The following is an 18,990-nucleotide window of genomic DNA, read 5'->3' as shown; positions in this document are numbered from 1 at the left end:
AGTAGTTGGTTTCAGGCAGGCAGCACAGATGGTCGCTGTGGTGACAGCATTCCCACCTAGGGGCCTAGAGAATTGGCAACAATAGTTACTCTAGTCCCCTTGCCAAAAGGCCATATGCAATGGGCCAAATATTGGCTGAGGTGAGCAGCTGCTGGAAGGAGGAGCTGAGACTGAAGGGACATGTTTCTGAAGTCACTGACCCCTGGTCCCCTCCCTCCTTCCTCTGGGCCAGCTCAAAACACTTGTCACAAGTAAGGTCACCAGACCAGTGAAGGCAGGGTTCCCCCCAGGTCACAGAGCTGCCTTCCTCAAGGCCTCTAAGTGAGGACCACCCCAGCCGGCACAAAGGGACATTGCCTTTCTGGCTCTAAAGGGAGAGGTCACCAGGAGTTGCCTGCTACATCATGACAGAGGAGCAGGGATTAGCTTGAAGAGACAAAAGTGAAGACATGAGAAATGGCATTCTTTATTCATAAATAAAAACATAAAATTACCAGAAATAGTTTACAGAGCCAACAAAGAATTTCAAAAATAAAACAAGATGAAGCCATCAAGAGCAAAGCAAACCACAAACAAGGGAGAGAAAAATAACTATGTACACAGTCTTCAAAATGCCAATCCCTCAGAAGCCAGCCTCTGCCAAGGGCTCCAGAGCCGTCAAGGGGGGAAGCAGGTGCCACTGAGAGGTGCTATGGTCTCTTATGTGGCATCTGAGGAGAGCTCGGGTCCTAAGGAAACCTCTGGTCCAGCTCGGCTTTCCCTCGGGCATCTCTCTCTCGGGAGACACAGCCAGGCTGGAGCCAGGACAAGAGGGTCAACAAGCATCCTAGAGGAGAGACAGCCAGTCCTCCAAATGGTCCCCTGCTGAAGCTCAAGGGCACCTGACGAGAACAGAACTGAGCAAGAAGGTGCTGGGCCTTGCAACACCTGAGGTGGGCTCTTCTTGAGGGGTGGTTTTCTTCCTTGGGAGAACAGCAGCACTCCCAGACCAGACACCTCTGGGGAACAACACGGTTCTGAGAGACAAACCATGGCAGGCAACTTGTCTGCCCTGAACCTACGCATCCCAAGGGCTGTTCAATCTGAGCCTTCCAACATGGGTATAGACCACAGAGAGTGAGAAGACTTTAGGACAGAGGCAAGGAGAGCCCACAAGAAGGCAAGGTTATTGGGTTACAGCACAGTTGCATCCTGGAGTTACCCTGGGGTCTGGGGCTGTTAGTTCTGCCCACCTTGGTTGGTTGTTGGACAAGTCCCAGACAGAGATCTCAGAGATGACCTGCGGCACCGGACTGGGCAGTGATGCGGGCAGAACTCCCTGGGAGTGGAAGGCACCGGACACAGACACGGAGGGCACGCTTGGTGCCTGTGCGCCTGCTCCAGGCATGGCATCCGCTTCTTTGTAGACAAGGACCCCCACGGCACAGCACTGGGCTCCTGGCTGCTCTTCCAGGAGGTGGAATCCTCCAGTCTAGGGAGGGGCAGCTAACACCAGTCTTGCCCCTCTCCCCCCCCATTGGACGGTCTCAGTGGGAAGAAGGACTCAAACAAGGCACGGACTGGTAGAGAACAAAGGACTGAGGGCCATCAATTTTTTTTTAAAACTGGGCTGTAGGGCTGGAGAGATGGCTCAGTGGTTAAGAGCACTGTCTGCTCTTCCAGAGGTCCTGAGTTCAATTCCCAGAAACCACATGGTGGCTCACAACCATCTACATTTCAATCTGGTGCCCTCTTCTGGCATGTAGACAGAACACTGTATATGTAATAAATAAATAAATCTAAAAAAAAAAACTGGGCTGTGAATGGTGCCCAGTGGAGGGTATGACCCTACAAGTGGGGGAATGTCATCTTTGGTCTGTAAATTCCAGGTTTAAATTGAATGTGTGACTATGGGCAATGGTAGATCAGGAGTCAGCAGGAGAGGCCAAGCCTAACCCCGGGATCAGACAGCAGAGCCATCTACATGGGTGGCACCTAGCCTACAGACACTAGGAAGGGAAGAAAGCTCATGGAAAGACAGCATCAATGGGGATGGGGTCCACCCAGGGACTCTAGGGGCCAGCATTAGGAAGGTGCTAGAACTATGGTTAGTTCCCAGCCTGCCAAGCACCTAGACCCTCCCTTATATCTCCTATTCCCTGGGTCCCGCCCACCAGGCAAGCACATGGCTCAGGAATCTAGCAAGGGCTGGGTGTCCTACCGACAACAGCTGTGGTAAGAGTCAAAAATAGAATATGGAGCAGCCTGGCTGCCTGCTTAATCTGGCTTGCTTTGGAACTACAGAATGGGAGGGGGCGGGAAGAGCAGAAGACAATTCCTTGAACCAAGCAACTGTACTTCCCTCTGCCCCTAGCACTGGATATCTTCAAAAGACAAGTCCCACATGGTCACGTGCTGTTCTCTAGACTGACTCTCTGCAGCTTGGGGCTCCACGAGGGGGGGGGGCTGTGTATGTACCCTGTATCATACCCCACACCTGGGACTGCAACCCACTCGGCATTGGTGACCCTTCCCAATCTACGAAAAGTCGTAACATAGCTCTGAAGATGCTATAGGGGAAGAGATGCTGCTGGCTAGGGCTACAGGCAAGGGAGGCTAGTGCCCGGCTCCACGCTATCTAAGTGGATGGGTTATTCTGGATCCAAGCAAGAGTCTGACATTAGGGGTGGCGGGGAGGGGAACAGTCCATATTGGCTGCTGGCCAACCGAACCATTCAGGGAAGCCCCTGGAGTCTTGGCCTTGGCTGGACCAAGTAGGAGGCTCCCCAGGAGCAGCTGGGAAGCTATGACTCTTATCATTTCCATGCATCCCACTGGGGACCCCAATGTTTATGGCTTTAAAAAGGGTGACCGCTGAGGGTAAAGGGGTTGTGCAGCTCATTTTAGACTCTGGATCCCAGTGTCTGCCACGAATCTCTCCCTTCACCTCTTACTCTGACCTCTGGGAGACCTGTGACAATTCTGTAATGCAGGACTGTCCACCCAACCCCCTTCCTCCCATGACTTGCTGGCAACCCCACCCCTCCACCTCCACAATCAGAAAAGAACAGGCTGCAGCAAAGAGTGTCCAAGGCTTCTGGTTACGCATGGCTTCTTTTTATCTCAAGGCATCCCAATATGCCTAGGGGATAGCAGGGAGTCGGGGATGACAGGGAAGATGTTTCTGTCCTTGGGTGGCCACTTGGCCTGTACGGTAGTTGCCCCACTCCCTGCTGGGGCGCCTTTCTCACTACTTTGAATGAGACCAAAGTTGAGAGAAACATCAACCAGTCCATGGAGCTCCCTGAACACATCTCCAGGAGAGTTCGGGGTTCAGAGATCGAGGTCCAATCAGCAGCAGGGTAGTTAGACTGAAAAAGGCAAGAGGGGAGGAAAGGCTGTGTGGTGACCCCTACCCACCACTGGAGACCCCTGAGTCTGGGCGCCAGAGCTCACTTCTCTCTTGGAACAGGCTCAGCACGCCCTGCCTCCTGGGGTCCAGTTCCCAACCCTCCGTCCCCTCGGCAGTCCCTCAGATCTCAGTGGCTATGATGTCCTCATAGGGAATGTCGGCTCCCTCCAGGTCAATTTCAAAGGGCTCCATGGCACTGTCCCCGCGGGCCAGCTGCTGCAGTGCCTTCTCTAGACGCTGGTTGCGCTGGTACATGGCCAAATAGCTCTGTTGCAGCTGCTTTTGGTACTGAATGACTTTCTCCTTCTCTTCCTTCCACACCAACCGCTCGTGCTGGAAGCCCGAGGACATCTGGTCGTGGCCTTGCCTCTCCTCCTTCAGCTCAGCCCGCAGCCGCTCCAGCTCCCGCTGCAGGGCAGGGATGTCCTCTGAGAAGGTAGGCCCAATCCCCAGGGGCCCCAGAGATGCGGCTTCTCGCTGCAGGGCAGCCTGGGCCCGCAGCTCCAGCAGCTCCAGCTCCAAAATGTTCACCTTCTCTCGCAGCAGCTCCGCCTCGTTCTTCTTGCGCTGCAATTCGTTCTCACAGACCTCCAGCTCCAGCCCCTTGGTGCGCAGGGCACCCTCCAAGTCCTGCGTCTTCAACTCCATGCCCTCCAGCTTGCCCCGGATGTCCTTCAGCTGTGCCTTCAGACTGAGGATCTCGCTGGCCTTGGTGTTCACCTCTATCTGGGACTCTTTGAGCTGCTGCTTCAGAAGAGAGATCTCGCCTGACTTCTGGCACACCTGCCAAGGGTGGGGTGAGAAAGGGTGAGACATGGTGCCAGAGGTGATTGGCATCCTAACCAAGACGACATCTCCACTTCCTAAAGGGCTCAGGCTGCTCCTGGTCTTGTGCATGTAGACAATCTACTTCTTTTTGCCTGCATTTTCCAAGCGCCTACACCTTATCTCCAGTTCAGGCTCCACACCCCAGTCTGTGCCCAAATCCAAGGCTATATGCGACTCAATAATCAGTGGCTTACCCCACCCACTGCTCCCAGCTCGATCACCCACCTTTAACACCGGCTTGAGGGTGCAAATGCCCAAACCTCACACCTGCGTGTGCCCACTCCTGCATTCACCTCTGGGGTAAGACTAGTCCACCTTGTCCTGCTGTACCCCGAAGGTGCATCCAGCCTAGCCCACAGACAAGAGTCCAGTACACATCTGCCAGACAATAAACTGTGGGCTTCCTCCCTTCCTGGCTTCTCCAACCACTTCAACACCCCTTGGCCATGAATGCTGGGCCAGGAACACAAGGAAGTCGGGTCAATTTGTCTCTGGGGTCTTGGCTCTTTGGGGCCATATCATGGTATGGTTGTACCATGGTATGTACACCAGCCTACACGTATCAAGCCTTTCACCTCCGACTGAAAAAAGAAAGCATGAAAGAAAGGAAAAAGTTGATGTTTTTTTTAAGTGCTTGTCTAATATGCATGAGGCCCTGGGTTTGATCTCCACCATGAACCTCTCCCACAAAAAAAGGAAGCCTGGTGACCAAAGCCAGTTAGACTAGTAAAATGAAGGCCAGGGCTTGGCACTACAGAATGGACTCTTGGAGCAAAACTAGAGGCCACACCCCTGAGTTTCTCCCTTTTCTTCTCCCAGTAAAGCACCCCCTTTGCTCCCAATGAAACCCTGACCAATGAAAAGGAGAACACCTTAGCCTCACCACCATGCAGTTAGAGCCCAGAATTTCTTGACAAGGCCAAATCCAGACCTTGCATGTCTCCCAAAGCCCACATGTTAAAAGCCTGGCTTCCAGTGTGGTAACACTGAGAGCTATTGAAACCTCTTAGAAGTAAGGCCTAGCGGAGGATGGTTAGCCATTGGCCCTTGAAGGGGACTGTGGGATCCTGGCCTCTTTGTTCTCTTCCTTGCTTCCTCACCATGAGGTGACCGTTGTATGGCCACAAGCCCCAACCATGATAGGCGTCATCCCAGGCCCAAAGCAACAGTCTGTTAGTGGATCACGAAGTGGAACCTCTGACACTACAAACCTTTCCTTTTTGTAAATTCATGCCTTGTGCATTTTGTGACGATGACAAAAAAAAACCCAAAAAACAAAACAAAAAAAAAAACTGCAAGCCTATATAAGCCTGAGGGAGAGAGTGAGGACAGCCACATAAAGTGCAGGCTTTGAATCCTGCTTGGATCACTATGTACCAGGAGAAGCTGGCACATTAGCGCGGAGGCAGCGTGCAGTCAAGAGTGTGAGCTCTGTGGATGCTGAAGGTGAAATGGCTAGCAGGCTCAACACATTGGTCTCCAGCCCTGACAGCCTGAATTCTGGGACCCACATGGTGAAAAGAACCAACTCTGGAAAGTTGACCTCTGGCCTCCACATTTGGGCAGTGGCATGTACATGCCCATCCCCCAAATAAATAATGAAAATGAGAACTTCCAGTCCACATTCTTTCTTTTGTTTGTTTGTTTTGTTTCCATACAGGGTTTCTCTGTGTAGCTTTGGAGCCTGTCCTGGAAATCGCTCTGTAGACCAGGCTGGCCTCGAACTCACAGAGATCCGCCTGCCTCTGCCTCCCAAGTGCTGGGATTAAAGGCGTGCACCACCACTCAGCTCCAGTCCACATTCTTATAGTTAAATCCTAGCATTGATCTTTCATATGTATCAGATGTTAGCCAAATCACTTAGTCAGATATTTGCTATCGTAGCTAACCTGTGTCAGTTCCCTAATTATAAAATGAAAAACCCTAACATACCTACTTCACAATATGGTTATAAGGATTAGATAGAAGATCATAGTACTTCCTAAATTCCCTGTAAATTAAATGGGCTTATACCAATATTTATGCCCCCATTTATTACTGGTTTTTTTTTGTTGTTGTTTTGCTAGGTATCCTGACTAGCCAAGGTTGGAACAAGATCATTGCAATATGCAACTTAGTTCTAGACTGGACCATAAGGATGGATGACAAAGACCAACACTCACTTTTTATCTCTGAGATGCACAAAAGGTCCCTTTCTTCACCCTTCTTGTGACTGCTTGTCACTTTATGGATGAGGACAGGCAGCTCCAGGCAGTCAGGGCCATGCTGCTGATGGTGAGCCTGATGCTAATCCATCCTAACAGAACCACTGCTGTCCTTCCGTACACAGAATTTCAGCGTGAACAGCAGCGCTGACGTACACACACCCTACCTGTCTGCCTGGACCTACTAGCAGGATTCATGAGGGACCTGACTGCTCTCCAATCAGGCCAGGCTCATACGACTCATTCCAAAATGACTGAAGGACTGAAGAAATAGAGCCGGAATGGAGTGCTTTCCTAGCAAATGTAAGGCCTTAGGTTTAATCTCCAATATGCATGCACGCACTCAGAGAATCCAAGACAAAAGAAAACAGAACTTATCCCCAAAGTGTGACTGTGTGTCTGGTTTTCCTTTTTCTTCTTTCCCCAATGTTTAAATCTCAGTAGAATCTGGTCTTATACCTCGGCAAGGAGGGTCAATTTCATCATTTATTACTTTCCACTCACGGCAGTGTTAAGACCCCTTTCCCCAAAGCACCAAATAGGATCCTCAGACCCAACAGACACAGGTGTGACTATGCTTCTGTCTAGTCTACATAAGTGAGGTCAGCCCTCGGGCAGCCTGGCTGAACCGCACTTGTCTGGTAAATTCAAAGAGTGGGGGCCATGAGGAGGAAGATGGAAAGAGCAAGAAACAGGGACTGACTCAGAGCACCCCCATGCTAGTTCAGGGGGACTGCTGGGATCTTACCTCCCACTGGGTCTCCTCCAGTGCAGGGACAAAGTTGGTCTTCTCCCGCTCGTAGGACCTCAGCTTGGTCTCCAGCAGGTCCTGCTCCTTCATGAGGCTCTCGAGCTCCTGCCGAAGCTGCCGTTTCTCCTGCTGCAGCTGTAACACCTGCAGCTGGAGAACCTGCTGGGCGCGCTGGCTCTTCTGAGAGGCTGGCTTCAGCTTGCTCTTAGGTTCCAGGCACTCCGGTTCGTCCCTGGTACGCCTCGGCCGCTCCTCAAAGGTCTGCCCGGAGACAAACTCCTTCTCATCGAAACTGCGCTGCAGTTTCTGCAGCGCACTCTCCCGCTGCAGCAGCTTCTGCTCCAGCTCCTGGATGGTGCCCTCGTCCGTGGAGAGTGGGGACCGCACGCAAGAGGAGCCCTTGTCTGCCTTGCCTGGGTGAGCCAGCTTGCTGCCCCCGTCAGAGAATGACAGAGCCTTTAGGCTCATCATATTACTGTCCTGAAGGATGATGCCTTGTGTGATGTTGTGGGCTGAGCCCCCAAAGCGGCTGGTAGGCCCCACGGGGGTGACCAGAGGATCCAGCTGGTAGCTGCTGGTGGTGCTGTGTGTGGGCAGACTGGACATGGAGTTCCGGCCTGAGTCAGACAGTGCCCCTGAGCACAGGCCTGGCTTCAGCTCCTGCTCCTTGGGTTTGTCCGCAGGCATGGGGTGAAGCTGGTGGCTGGCACTCTCGGGTGAAGAGTGGAGAATAGCTCCTGACCGTGGCAGCACGGGCTTGAAGGCAGTGGGCCTCACTGGCCCCTTGTCAGAGCTCTGGGGAAACAAAGGACCACGGAAACTTGAGTGTCCCTTCCATGTCCGTGTCACCTTTCCTCACTGTGGGTGTACATGTGCCATCCTCACGAGCCCACCTGAGCCAAGAGGACACGTGACACCCTTCTTTCTTGGTAGCCATGGTAAACCTTGTTAGCTCTGGATGGACTGAGTTCTTGTACACATGTGAGTATGTGTGTGTGTGTGTGCGCGCGCGCGCGCGCGCGCCACAGCATGCATGCGGCGGTCAGAGGACAGCTTTCAGGTGACCATTCTCTCCTTCTACCATGTGGAAGTCAGCCTGTCCAGCTTGGTGGCAAGCACTCAACTGCTGGGCTATCTCCCCCACCCCAGCACACCATTCTTGGGAAAGCTCTGAGGGAGCTGGAGGCAGTGTTCAAGAACACTGGCTGCTCTTCCAGAGGAGCTACATTTCATTCCGTACACTCACATGGTGGCTCACAACTGTTTTGTAACTCTAGTTCCAGGGGACCTGACACAGTCTTCTGGCCTCTGTGGATACCAGGCACACACGTGGTATACATATATACATGCAGGTAAAGGCTCACATACATAAAATAAAATAAAATAAAATCTTTGAAGAAGGAGGAGGCCAGGCTTGATGGCACACACCTTTAGTCATTAACTTGGGAGGCAGAGGCACACGGAATGTCTTCAGTGACGGCCTAGTCACTGTGCTAATAGCAGTCACTGTCACTGGTCCCAGCACTCTAGGCTAGGGTAAGGCAGACGGGCACTGTGGTGCGGTGCAGTCAGGGCAGCAGGCTATGCAAACACAGCACTTGCTTGCCCGCTGCCTCCTCCACTGAGCCTAGCACAAGACTGAATCACTACTTCCAGTCCTAATTGGAAGATCATTTGGAATAGAAGTCCTTTCCGAAACTTGCAGTTTCCCTCAGTGGAGGACCTCACCTTTCATGAGACCTTCATTTGGAAAGCTCTGGGCAAACACAGGCATCTTTCTTATTCTAGCTTGAGAATTCCTGGTCCTAAAATCTCAGATCTGAAATGCTCCAGAATTTGCAAGGCTTTGAGCCCAGACAAGATGCCAAGAGTGGGGAAAAAAAATCCACACACTAGGAGATTTTGGGTTGGTTTGTGCATAAATTATTTAAAACATTATATAATCATTTTCCACTTTTGTGTGCCCGGTATATATGAAACATAAAAGAATGTTGTGCTTAGACATCTCATGTCCATACAAATATTTCATAATCTGAAAGACAATAACCTTGAACCCTCTGGTACTCCTGTTCCCAAGCATTTCAGATAAGGGGTATTTAACCTATGTTTTAAAGCCATTGGCTCTGCATAGAGTGGGCATGGGGACTGGCTTCCAGTGTGCACTAGTGAGGTTTATGAGATTCTGAACTGCTGGAGGGGCTAGATTTCTAAATACCCAGGGCTCTTTGTAGGCATCCTTGCTCATCTGATAACAAAATCCCATGGCCCTTCTCCAGCCAAGGGGGCCAGAAACCAAACCACAGATAGATAGGGCAGGGACAGAGGGAGGATGCTCGCCTCCCAGAGGCCCCTAGAGAGCATCCTCATCTCCCTTTCGCTCTTCAGGGGATAAGAGCTGCCCTTCTTCCCTAGCCTGCTGATATTTGACCCATCAGAACCATCCAGCTATGTCCCAGCAGAACCCAGAAAGGCTAGATTCCCTGCTGCCCTTTGTTCCAGGGCAAACCTAAGACTTCCGGTTTAGGGGATACACTTGATTTCTGCAGTGAGGCCAAACATTTCCGCTCTCACCCCTGTTGCTCTGGCCTCTTGGAGGACTAAATGCTTGGACCAGGGTCATCCCTACTTCTTCTCAATGCCCCCAAACACCTTTGTCAAAGCACCCCACTTACCATTTCCAGCTGATTGGAGAAGGGCATGAGTTTAGGTGGGGTGGCTGGGTCAAAATCGACCCCAGCCTGCCCCCCCATGTCCCCACTGGATAGGGCCGTGTAGTCTGGGCGGTGGGAGCCTCGGGCCTTCTGGCTGACCTTGATGTAGAAGAAGTCTTCGCTTTTTCCCATTTTGGAGCTGGACTTGCCACGCCCTGAGTCCTGGGAGAAGCCAAATTTCAGCAGCCCATCCGAGTACCGGTTGAGCTTCTTGAGGTGCGAGGATTTGCGAAGCTTGTACTGCGAGGCCCGGCAATGCTTGCTGTGGAAGCTGTGGCCTGAGATGAGGCTGCTGACACTGCCCATGGTGACACGTGGCCAAGGGACTGTGGGCTACTACAGGGGCCTGGTGACACGGTAGCAGCAAAATGTAGTCCTGGCTCAGCCAGGGGACTACGGTCAGAGCAAAATCCTCTCAGAGCATGGGAGAGCCATGGACCTGGAAAGACACAGAGAGATCATACATACACCGTCATGATGATTTCAGGAGTGTCATTATTCCTACCATGCAACCTCGATGGTAGAGAAATGTGTGTCAGTCAGATGCTAGCACTGCCTCTTCCTGAGTGCTTCTGTCATTCTGACGACATGAGCAGGTGGGAGGGAGGTGGCATCCAGTGGATGCTGAAGCATGGCACATGATCATGGGACCCATGTGCAGTGTCATGGGGATAGACAGCCCGTAGCTAATCTACAGGCCCGGCACTATGCTAAGGAGAAGTCAGGATGTTTATGTCGGGGGTCAGAAACGACAGAGTTCTGTATGCCCAGGGAGTACTGAGGTTTAGAAGCGTCCCTCAGGATTTCTGTTTTGGAAAAGCAGTCTCCAGTGTCATATGTTCATGGTATTTGGGAATGTGATTTGAACTCAGTAGGATGAGATGAGATCATAATTCCGGAAGACTAATGACGACATGGGTGGCTCCGTAAGAGGAAGTAAATCTAGGTGTGATGGCACATACCTATCAGCCCAGCACTTAGGAGGTAGAGGCAGGAGGATGGAGAAGTCAAGGCTAGCCCAGACTGCATGTTAAAGACAGAAAAGGCCTGGGCTATGTCATAGTAAGAACCCGTCTTTTCAGAAAAGGAGGAGGAGGAGCAGGAATGAGGCGGAACTGCACACTTGCTCTATCTGGAAATGTGCTGCCTGTACAACCCCTCCCCCTCATCGGGGGCAGGGGAACGGGGGACAGGGGATGGGGGCAGGGGGGGATGGCTAAAGCACATTCTCCACAGCAAGAAGGACTGGACTGGTTGTGAATGTGCTACCCTTCCTGAACTTCTTAGGCTGCAGAACTGTGAGCTGAATATGCCTATATTCTTTATGAATTATTCTGTTAATGGCCTTCTGTCATAGTAAGTGATGTCGTCAGACTTGCATCAGAGGAGATCTGGAGAAACTGAGGTGCAGGCCATGGGAATCTGGGAAGGACAAAGCTTCAAGAAGCTGCAAGTACAAAAACCCTGAGAGCAGAGGCAGAGTGCTCCTGGGGACCAGCTGGGACGCCGTCCGTCCTGACTGGAAAGCCGTCCTGACTGGAAAGCCCCTGGGTTGGCAAGGTCCCCTGGAGAAGCAGCAGCAGCAGCGGGCAGAGAACCTGCAGGCAGGTCCAGGGAGCAGGGAGTTTAGGCACCTGCAAGGATTTTAGCTTGACTGAGACAGGAAGGAGTGTAAGCAGGGGACAACTTCATTTCCTGTGATGCAGAAGGCCCCTACAGCAGCTGGGTAAAGGGGCCGCGGAGGGGCTCAGCTGTTAGTGGCTGATTCAGTTGGGCTGGAGTTAGCTGGGAACTGTTTTGGATGTACTTTCAAGGCTGGTCTGATAGGATTTGCAGAAGGATTTGGTAAAGTGAGAGAAAGAGAAGACAAGAAGGGCTCTGGGAGGTCTGGGAGGATGGAGGGCTGGAGGATGTAGTTTGTTGGTAATGCGACTGTCCTGGCAACAGAGATGATATTCTAGAGATGCTGAAACAAAGGGTCTCAAAAGGGGCTGGAGAGATGGCTCAGAGGTTAAGAGCACTTGACTGCTTTTCCAGAGGTCCTGAGTTCAATTCCCAGCAACCACATGATGGTTCACAACCATCTATAATGAGACCTGGCACCCTCTTCTGACAGAACAGTGTATATATAATAAATAAATCTTTAAAAAAAAAAGGGTCTCAAAAATGAACGTTTCCCTAGGAATCTTGAGGGGTGAAATCTGAGGTCCTCCTTGACAGTCAGAGGTTGATGTTGCCTCTCAGATTTCTCGAAGTTCTGACAATTTATGTGAGCACCCTGCAGGAGAGACTGAGTCCATGATGGACAGGACCACATCCTACTGGAACTGCTTAATTATGTATACCCCTAGCTCTCAGGAAAACGCTCAGATCAGTTACTCTGAAGAGGACTTAGAACAGAAGCATCACTTACTCTGCGTCTATCCCGCCTCCCAGCATGTCCGCATCAAATAAATCTCCCCTCTCTGATTTTTCACTAGTGCTTGTCTCTTTAATTGGTATAGTAGGGATGGATGGCATAGCCTAGCTTATTGAGGCTGCCAAAGCCTAGACTTTTATTTAAAATTCTATTAACAGTAGGGCAGTTACCAAGCATGCACAAGGACCTAGATTCTATCCTTAGCATGCATGTGAGTGTGTGCGTGCATACACACGCATACACACAAACACACACACAAAGAAGAAATAGAGAGGAATAAAGAAAAAAGCAAATAAATAGCTTAGAGAATTAATTTTTAGAATGTTAGTATTTTTATGAAGCAACCAGAAGCAGGGATTTGTCACACACTGAAACAAGATCATAGGCTGAGCAACTGTGCTGAGCTGAAAAACAGGATTTGGTTCAAGACTGTAAGTTTGTGAAAGCTGTTGGGTACCTGGGCTTGATGGAGGAGGTTGTGGGCAGTGAGAGAGGCACTGGAGTTGCAAATTTATCATCTTCCTCATCATCATCTTCACCACCACCACCATTATTATTTTGGGTTTTCAAGACAGGGTTTCTCTGTGTAGCCCTGGCTGTCCTGGAACTCGCTCTGTAGACCAGGCTGGCCTTGAACTCACAGAGATCCGCCTGCCTCTGCCTCCCGAGTGCTGGGACTAAAAATGTGTACCACCACCACCCGGCTTGGAGCTGCAGATTTGCAGGTAAAAGATGTTAGTCTGTGGAGACAGCTGACACAGGAGCTGCAATCGCAGACAGACAAGTCTGAGGGTGGCTCCAGAGAGCAAGCTCGGGAGGCAGGAAGGACGCGGAGAGGCGAAGGCTCCACACGCAGGAGGTCCTTTGGGGAAAAGGCTCTGCTGCCTTCTGTCTTCTCCCGTGGGGGTTCTTGGGATCAAGCTCCAGCCCTCAGGCTTGGTAGAAAGTGCCTTTAGCCAGTGATCCATCTTGCTGTCACCGTTTCACCTCTTGGGCACACCAAGTGGACATTGTGACGGTTACACATGCCATGATGTAAGACCAGACTACCGGCTTTGGACTGAGAAAATTTTCAATATGAAAACCAACTTCTCGGTTTATTTTATTACAAGGCAGAACTATTTATTGTTTTTAGGATCTTCCTATGTAGCTGTGGTTGGTTTGATATTAGATGGCCCAGACTGTCCTCAAGCTTGAGTCAGTTCTTACTCTCCCAGGTGCTGAGACACAGGTGAACCACCATGCTTGGCTGGAATGTCCACACTTAAATAGGAACGGTAGGGAGATGGAATCATGCTTCTGGGGTGCAGTGTGGTGCTCGGCGTAGGGCACGTGCCCCTACAGATGTGTCTAGGATAAACACAAGCCTATGACAGCATGGTGCCTTCAAAAGCCAGTGACAGATGAAGTGTAACTACAATACGGGGCATGTGTGTTTTAAGTCTGAATGCTAATGGTTTCCCACAAGCTTGTGTGTTTAAAAACTTGGTCCCCAGCTGGCAGCACTGCTTTGGGAATTCGTGGAGCCTTTTGCACTGGAATCTAACAGGCAGACATAGGGCCACATGAGGAAGCAAGAGGGCTATACAGCCAGTGCCAGTTTGGTCCGGAGTGCTCTGTTTTCTGATTCACCAAGATGTGCGTGGCAGGGCTGCCGAGGTGGCTGCATGAATAAAGTGTTTGCCACTCAAGTGGGGGGCCTGGATTTCAGATTCCCAGAACCCACATTAGTTCAAGTGGGCAGGAATGGCGACCCATCTGAAATTCCAGTGCTCACGAGGATCCTCAGAGCAGCCTGGCTAGCATCGACAAGCCCAAGCTTCAAGTTAGAGACCTTGTTTCAGTATAGAGAGGTGGAGAGCTTGGATTCAATATAGAGAAGGGTTCTGGCCTCCATGTACATATAGATACATGTACATGTACATATACATACATGTGTGCACAGATGCATGTGAACACACAAACCCAGAGCATGTATACACACATACAAACAAAACAAAAAATGAAGTGAAGAGCCCCAGATGCATACTTTGCCTGCCATGCTTTCTCTGCCTTGATAGGCTGCGAGCCTCTCAAACTCTGAGGTGAAGTCAACCTCCCCTCCTCCAAGTTGCTTCTGTTAGGTGTTCTAGTGCAGCAACAAGTGGTTAAGTGGTAAACATACTAAACAAACTCTACCATGGCTGCCACTTCCTCTCGCCTGGCTCTTGAGTCAAAGGTGAGACGGCCGATGCCTTCCCCATTTGCTTATTACACACATCACAAACACTGTGTGTTACCATGCAAACCCTTCCAGGCTTCCCATCGTTCTCTTAGTAAAACTCCACACTCTGCATCCTTTCCTGACATCCACGGCCAGAGCCACACCCTTCTCTCTGTGCACTGAGCACAAGAGGCTTTGTCCGCTCAGGACACGCGCATCTGCTGTTGGCCTGCCTTGCCTTCCTGTGGTTCCATGTAAGTCCCTCTCATCCTTTGCGGGCAGCTCACCTTCTGCTACCCTAGGCAAGGACAGCTCCTCCACTGCTTTCTACCACCAACACACTCTTTTTCCATCTAATAATTGCTTCAACTATAACACTTATTTTAAAAATGTAGCTTATTCCACATATCTCCACCAGGAGTTGAATTCTGTGGCAACAAATGCTTTGTATCTGTGGCTCCCAGAGCAAAACTGAGGAAGATTAGTCAGCAGCTCCGAGAGCTACTATAGCGCTGTGGCCTCAGTCAGGCAGCTCACCACTGAGCAATGGGGGCCTTGAACTTAGTCCTGTTACATAAACACAGATCCATGCTATCACATGCCGTTGGGGATGTAGACATAGAGATGTTTAGCTCCCAATGACCAAAGGGAGTCTCTAAGGTTAAGAGAGAACCCAGAGGAGAAAACAAGGACCGTAGCCTCCAGCCACACCTTTATTTCCTTCAAGTACAAATACCAGGAAGGTTCCAGGAGCCCTGAGTGACAGCCTGAGTGACTCGCTGTGCACAAGTTTGATGCTGGGTGCCCAGAATTGGGAGAAAACAAAGAACATTAGGAGTAAAGGGAGGGGTGGACAAAGGAGAGACACCTCTGACCCAAGGAGAGCAGTCCTATCCCTTAGCCCATACAGCCTCGGGTCTTAACATTCAGGGAGCTGTAAAGTTCAATGTTTCTCTGGGGTCCACTTGAAACTAAGCTCATTACTTTTTAAGTGTCCAGACTTGTTTTACCATCAACTCAGGGAGCATTCCAGCAAACTTGGTTGTAATCCAGCCTTATTCTTACCCTCCCCCCCCCAATCAGAATTAATGCCTCTCTCCTCTGCAAGGACAGGGTAAAAGTTTTCATTGGCCAAGGGGAAAAGGAGGAGCCATATAGATCTTATGAGACTCTGGAAGGGGAAAAGAAGGGGGAGGAAGCCACTCTGAGTGTGGTGGGGTAGCCTAGGCTGCACGCGCTCTTAGGAACAGATGAGTCTGAGTTAGCAGCAGACGTCGTGTGTGAGGAGCTCCAAAAAGAACAGGAACCCAAAGTGGCCTCAGAATCCCTACCCAGGGGAACTCAGGACCTCCCTATCCCAGCACCACGGCAGCACCAGCACCCGCCCCTCCCCCAGTCCCAGCCTGCACTGTGCTTCAATACACCAGTACCGGAAATGGACTGGATACCCAATGCCCTCAATTTTGACCCTTCGGTGTGATCAGGGGTGGGATGGCTCTGACACTTCTCCACTCCTGTTCTGCCCTCTCCTCTTCAAAGGAATTTGGGGCTGAAGCAGATGTGATAATTACATTCATGTTTATCCCCTCCAGAAAGTGCAAGCGGAGTTTGTCTGAATTCTAAACCAATGGTCTTCCTTGCCATGGGGCAAAGCAGTTGGCCCTAGCCCATAACATATGCAGGCTTCAGGCCTAAGGGAGAGATTCTGGGCATCCTCTTCCTCTTCCCCACACGGCCAGAGAAGTCACTGGCGAGCTCAGGATGAGGAGCCTCTAGCTGCCCACTTGGTTCTCTCCCTCCCACTGCCCTCCTTCCCTCTGTAGCCCCCTTTTCTATGGGGAGGGGCCTTTACTGGAGGAGGTGAGGTAGGCAGGACAGACTTGCTTTTGGCCTGGCACTCACAGCCATGCCATAGATGCTTTGCTGTTTTCAGGGACAGTTGGCAGAGATTCTGTGTGAGAAGTACCCCACAGAGGGTCCCACACAGACCACCCCATATGGGGTCCCGTGTTCTTGAACCAATCCAAACTTGGAAGCAGGCAGAGACCTCAGGACAAGGCTGAAGGCTCATCTTCATGAGTGGAGAGCCTTAAGTCTTCCCTGGGCTCAGTTTCCAATCATAGCATGAGGTTGAATTTGATTCACTTTTGTGTTCTTTGACTCCTTAAGAATTTAATAAGAATTACTGTCTCCTCATCAGAAAAATGTACCCTACAACCTCTTGGCTAAGACTTCTGAGGGCTCCTTGACCACTCGCGCCTGACCCTTGATTGGCCTAGTTTTAAAAAATGAATCCACGCTCCAACATGAACTCTGGGGAGAAAGTTTGGCCTTGGCTTATGAACTTGACTTTGCTGCTTCCCTCTGGGACTGGAAAGATGGGAAATGGGAGCCATGGCGGGGTGAAAGAGCGTAGAAAGTGACCTTAGTCTCCTCACAACTGCAGCGCAGCTGCCCTACTTCCCAAGATGTGGGCAATGTTTGAGACTGACTTCCATAGGAATGCCCAGGCCAGACATAGTGTTGTACTCCCTAAAAGAATAGTTAAGTAGGTGCCGGCCTGGACTAGCAAGGCCCTGTCTCAAGAAAGGAAAAAGGGGATAGGATCACCAGGTATTTAGACTGGGAGGCCCCCCAGTTAGGGCAACAGTGCTCAGGGTACTGTGCCTCAACTTCGCTGGTCTGGTACCTGGCAATCCACTATGCCACCCTCATTCTTGCAATTCATTCTTATTTTAGCACAGGTTTTTAACATTAAAATACTAACAAAACTAACCCAAGGACTGGAGAGGCTAAGATAAGAGCACATTCTGCTCTCGTACGGGACCTGGTTCAGCTCCCAGAACCCACATAGTGGCTTGCAGCAGTCTGCAACTCCAGTTCTGGGAGATCCGATACCTTTTTCAGACTCTCAAGAGCACCCAGGGTGCACAAAGTACACACACACACACACACACACACACACACACACACACACACACATACACAGGTGTAAAACACACATCCACACACACGTGTAAAACACACATCCACAGGAAATTAATTCACAGGAAAAAAATCTTATAAGAATAACAATAAAAAAGACTCTGACCCCAGTCTGACAACTGGAGAACCAGCAGAAGACCGAACCAGGCCCCCTGAATGTGGGTGTCAGTTGGGAGGCCTGGACAGTCTATGTGGGGCCTCTGACAGTGGAACCAATATTTATCCCTAGTGCATGAATGGGCTTCGGGAGCCCTTTCCCTATAAAGGGTTACTCTCTCAGCCTAGATACATGGGGGAGGGCCTAGGTCGTGCTCCAAATGATGTGACAGACTTTGATGATCACCCATGGAAGGCCTCATCCGTGGGGAGGGGATGGGGGATTGGTGGGAGGAGTGGTAGGAAGGAAGGAGAGGGAACTGGGATTGGTATGCAAAATAAGATTGTTTCCAATTTAAATAAGAATTAATTAAGAAAAACTAAAGCACTCCACGAAGTACTGACAATTGTTAAAATGTTGATTTCAGAAATAAAACATGGCCAAGCTGGACTCCCCATCCCACATTCTCCCCAACCCCTTACCCCAAGCTTTCTCCCCAAGGGAAGCCAGTACCTTGAATTTGACTGGACCGGTTCGGGACCATAAAATATTTTAACATATTCTATATCAATGCTATATGGTTCTTACACAAATTTTATGCCACTTAACTTCACTGCCTAAACTCGGGTTCGTGCAGGTCACAGTGAGGGCACCTACCATCACTTATTGCCATCTGTGGGGCCATTTCTTCATACTGCAAATGTTCTCTGCTCAAACCTAGCCATTGTGCTGCCAAAACTGCCCTATATATGACAACTTTGGCACACACATGAGAGTTTTTCTAAATGTGTCTAGGCTTTAAAGGTGCCGTTTAGTTGAAAACCTCCAGGACAGCTGACACTTGAGTCCTTTATTAGCCATGAAGGCAGGCAGGAAGATGAGACACCGAGCCCCCAAATCACCCTGTCACAAGAAGGCAAGGGCAGTGTCTGTCACTTTATGGCAGGACAGAGTCTGTGGCTGGGTTTTCCTTAAGAGACGACATCACTGTGGGGCGGAGGGGGGGGGCGTGAGAGGAGCCCTGGCGGCCAAGAAGCTTCAGTCAGAAGAATCTCTGTAACTTTGTAGCAGCTCGATGGGACAAATAGCATGTCCCATAACATGGGAGCCAGGGAGACCTTGGACATCCTATACCTAAATCTTTCATGATATAGAGGTTCAGGTGGGAAGGGACTATACCTCAGGTTCCAGGGCCACAGCACGCTTTTTAGACATTAATGGGACAAAACCAGCTGGGTTCCATTTATAGATGGGACCAGTCAGAGTAGCACTATTCTCTAGGGGTGATATACGGATAAGTGTATGCATGTGTGCCCGTTAGAATGCAAATGTATGAGAGTATCTGAGCATATCCACATACGTGAACACACGAGTGTGTGGGAGAAAGGGTGTGATTGTGGA

General features: G+C 50.5%; 1 protein-coding gene across 2 annotated transcripts in view; it reads right to left on the bottom strand.

Annotated features, from left to right (window-relative positions):
- Positions 1–446: 446 nt before the first annotated feature.
- Positions 447–18,990, bottom strand: part of Lzts1 (leucine zipper tumor suppressor 1) — a 54,972-nt gene continuing 36,428 nt past the window's right edge. For both annotated transcript variants that reach the window (XM_005075203.4, XM_040742203.1), the window contains exons 2-4: positions 9,847–10,324; positions 7,172–7,969; positions 447–4,174 (exon numbers count right to left, since the gene is read on the bottom strand). In XM_005075203.4, coding sequence (XP_005075260.1) covers positions 3,512–4,174; positions 7,172–7,969; positions 9,847–10,191 — 1,806 coding nt within the window. In that variant the 5' untranslated portion in view covers positions 10,192–10,324 and the 3' untranslated portion in view covers positions 447–3,511. The remainder of the gene's footprint in view (positions 4,175–7,171; positions 7,970–9,846; positions 10,325–18,990) is intronic.

This window comes from Mesocricetus auratus, unplaced genomic scaffold (assembly GCF_017639785.1).
Source record: "Mesocricetus auratus isolate SY011 unplaced genomic scaffold, BCM_Maur_2.0 Super-Scaffold_6731, whole genome shotgun sequence".
Lineage (NCBI taxonomy): Eukaryota > Metazoa > Chordata > Mammalia > Rodentia > Cricetidae > Mesocricetus > Mesocricetus auratus.
The sequence above is the reverse complement of the archived record's forward strand: the minus strand, read 5'-3'. Positions and strand labels throughout refer to the sequence as shown.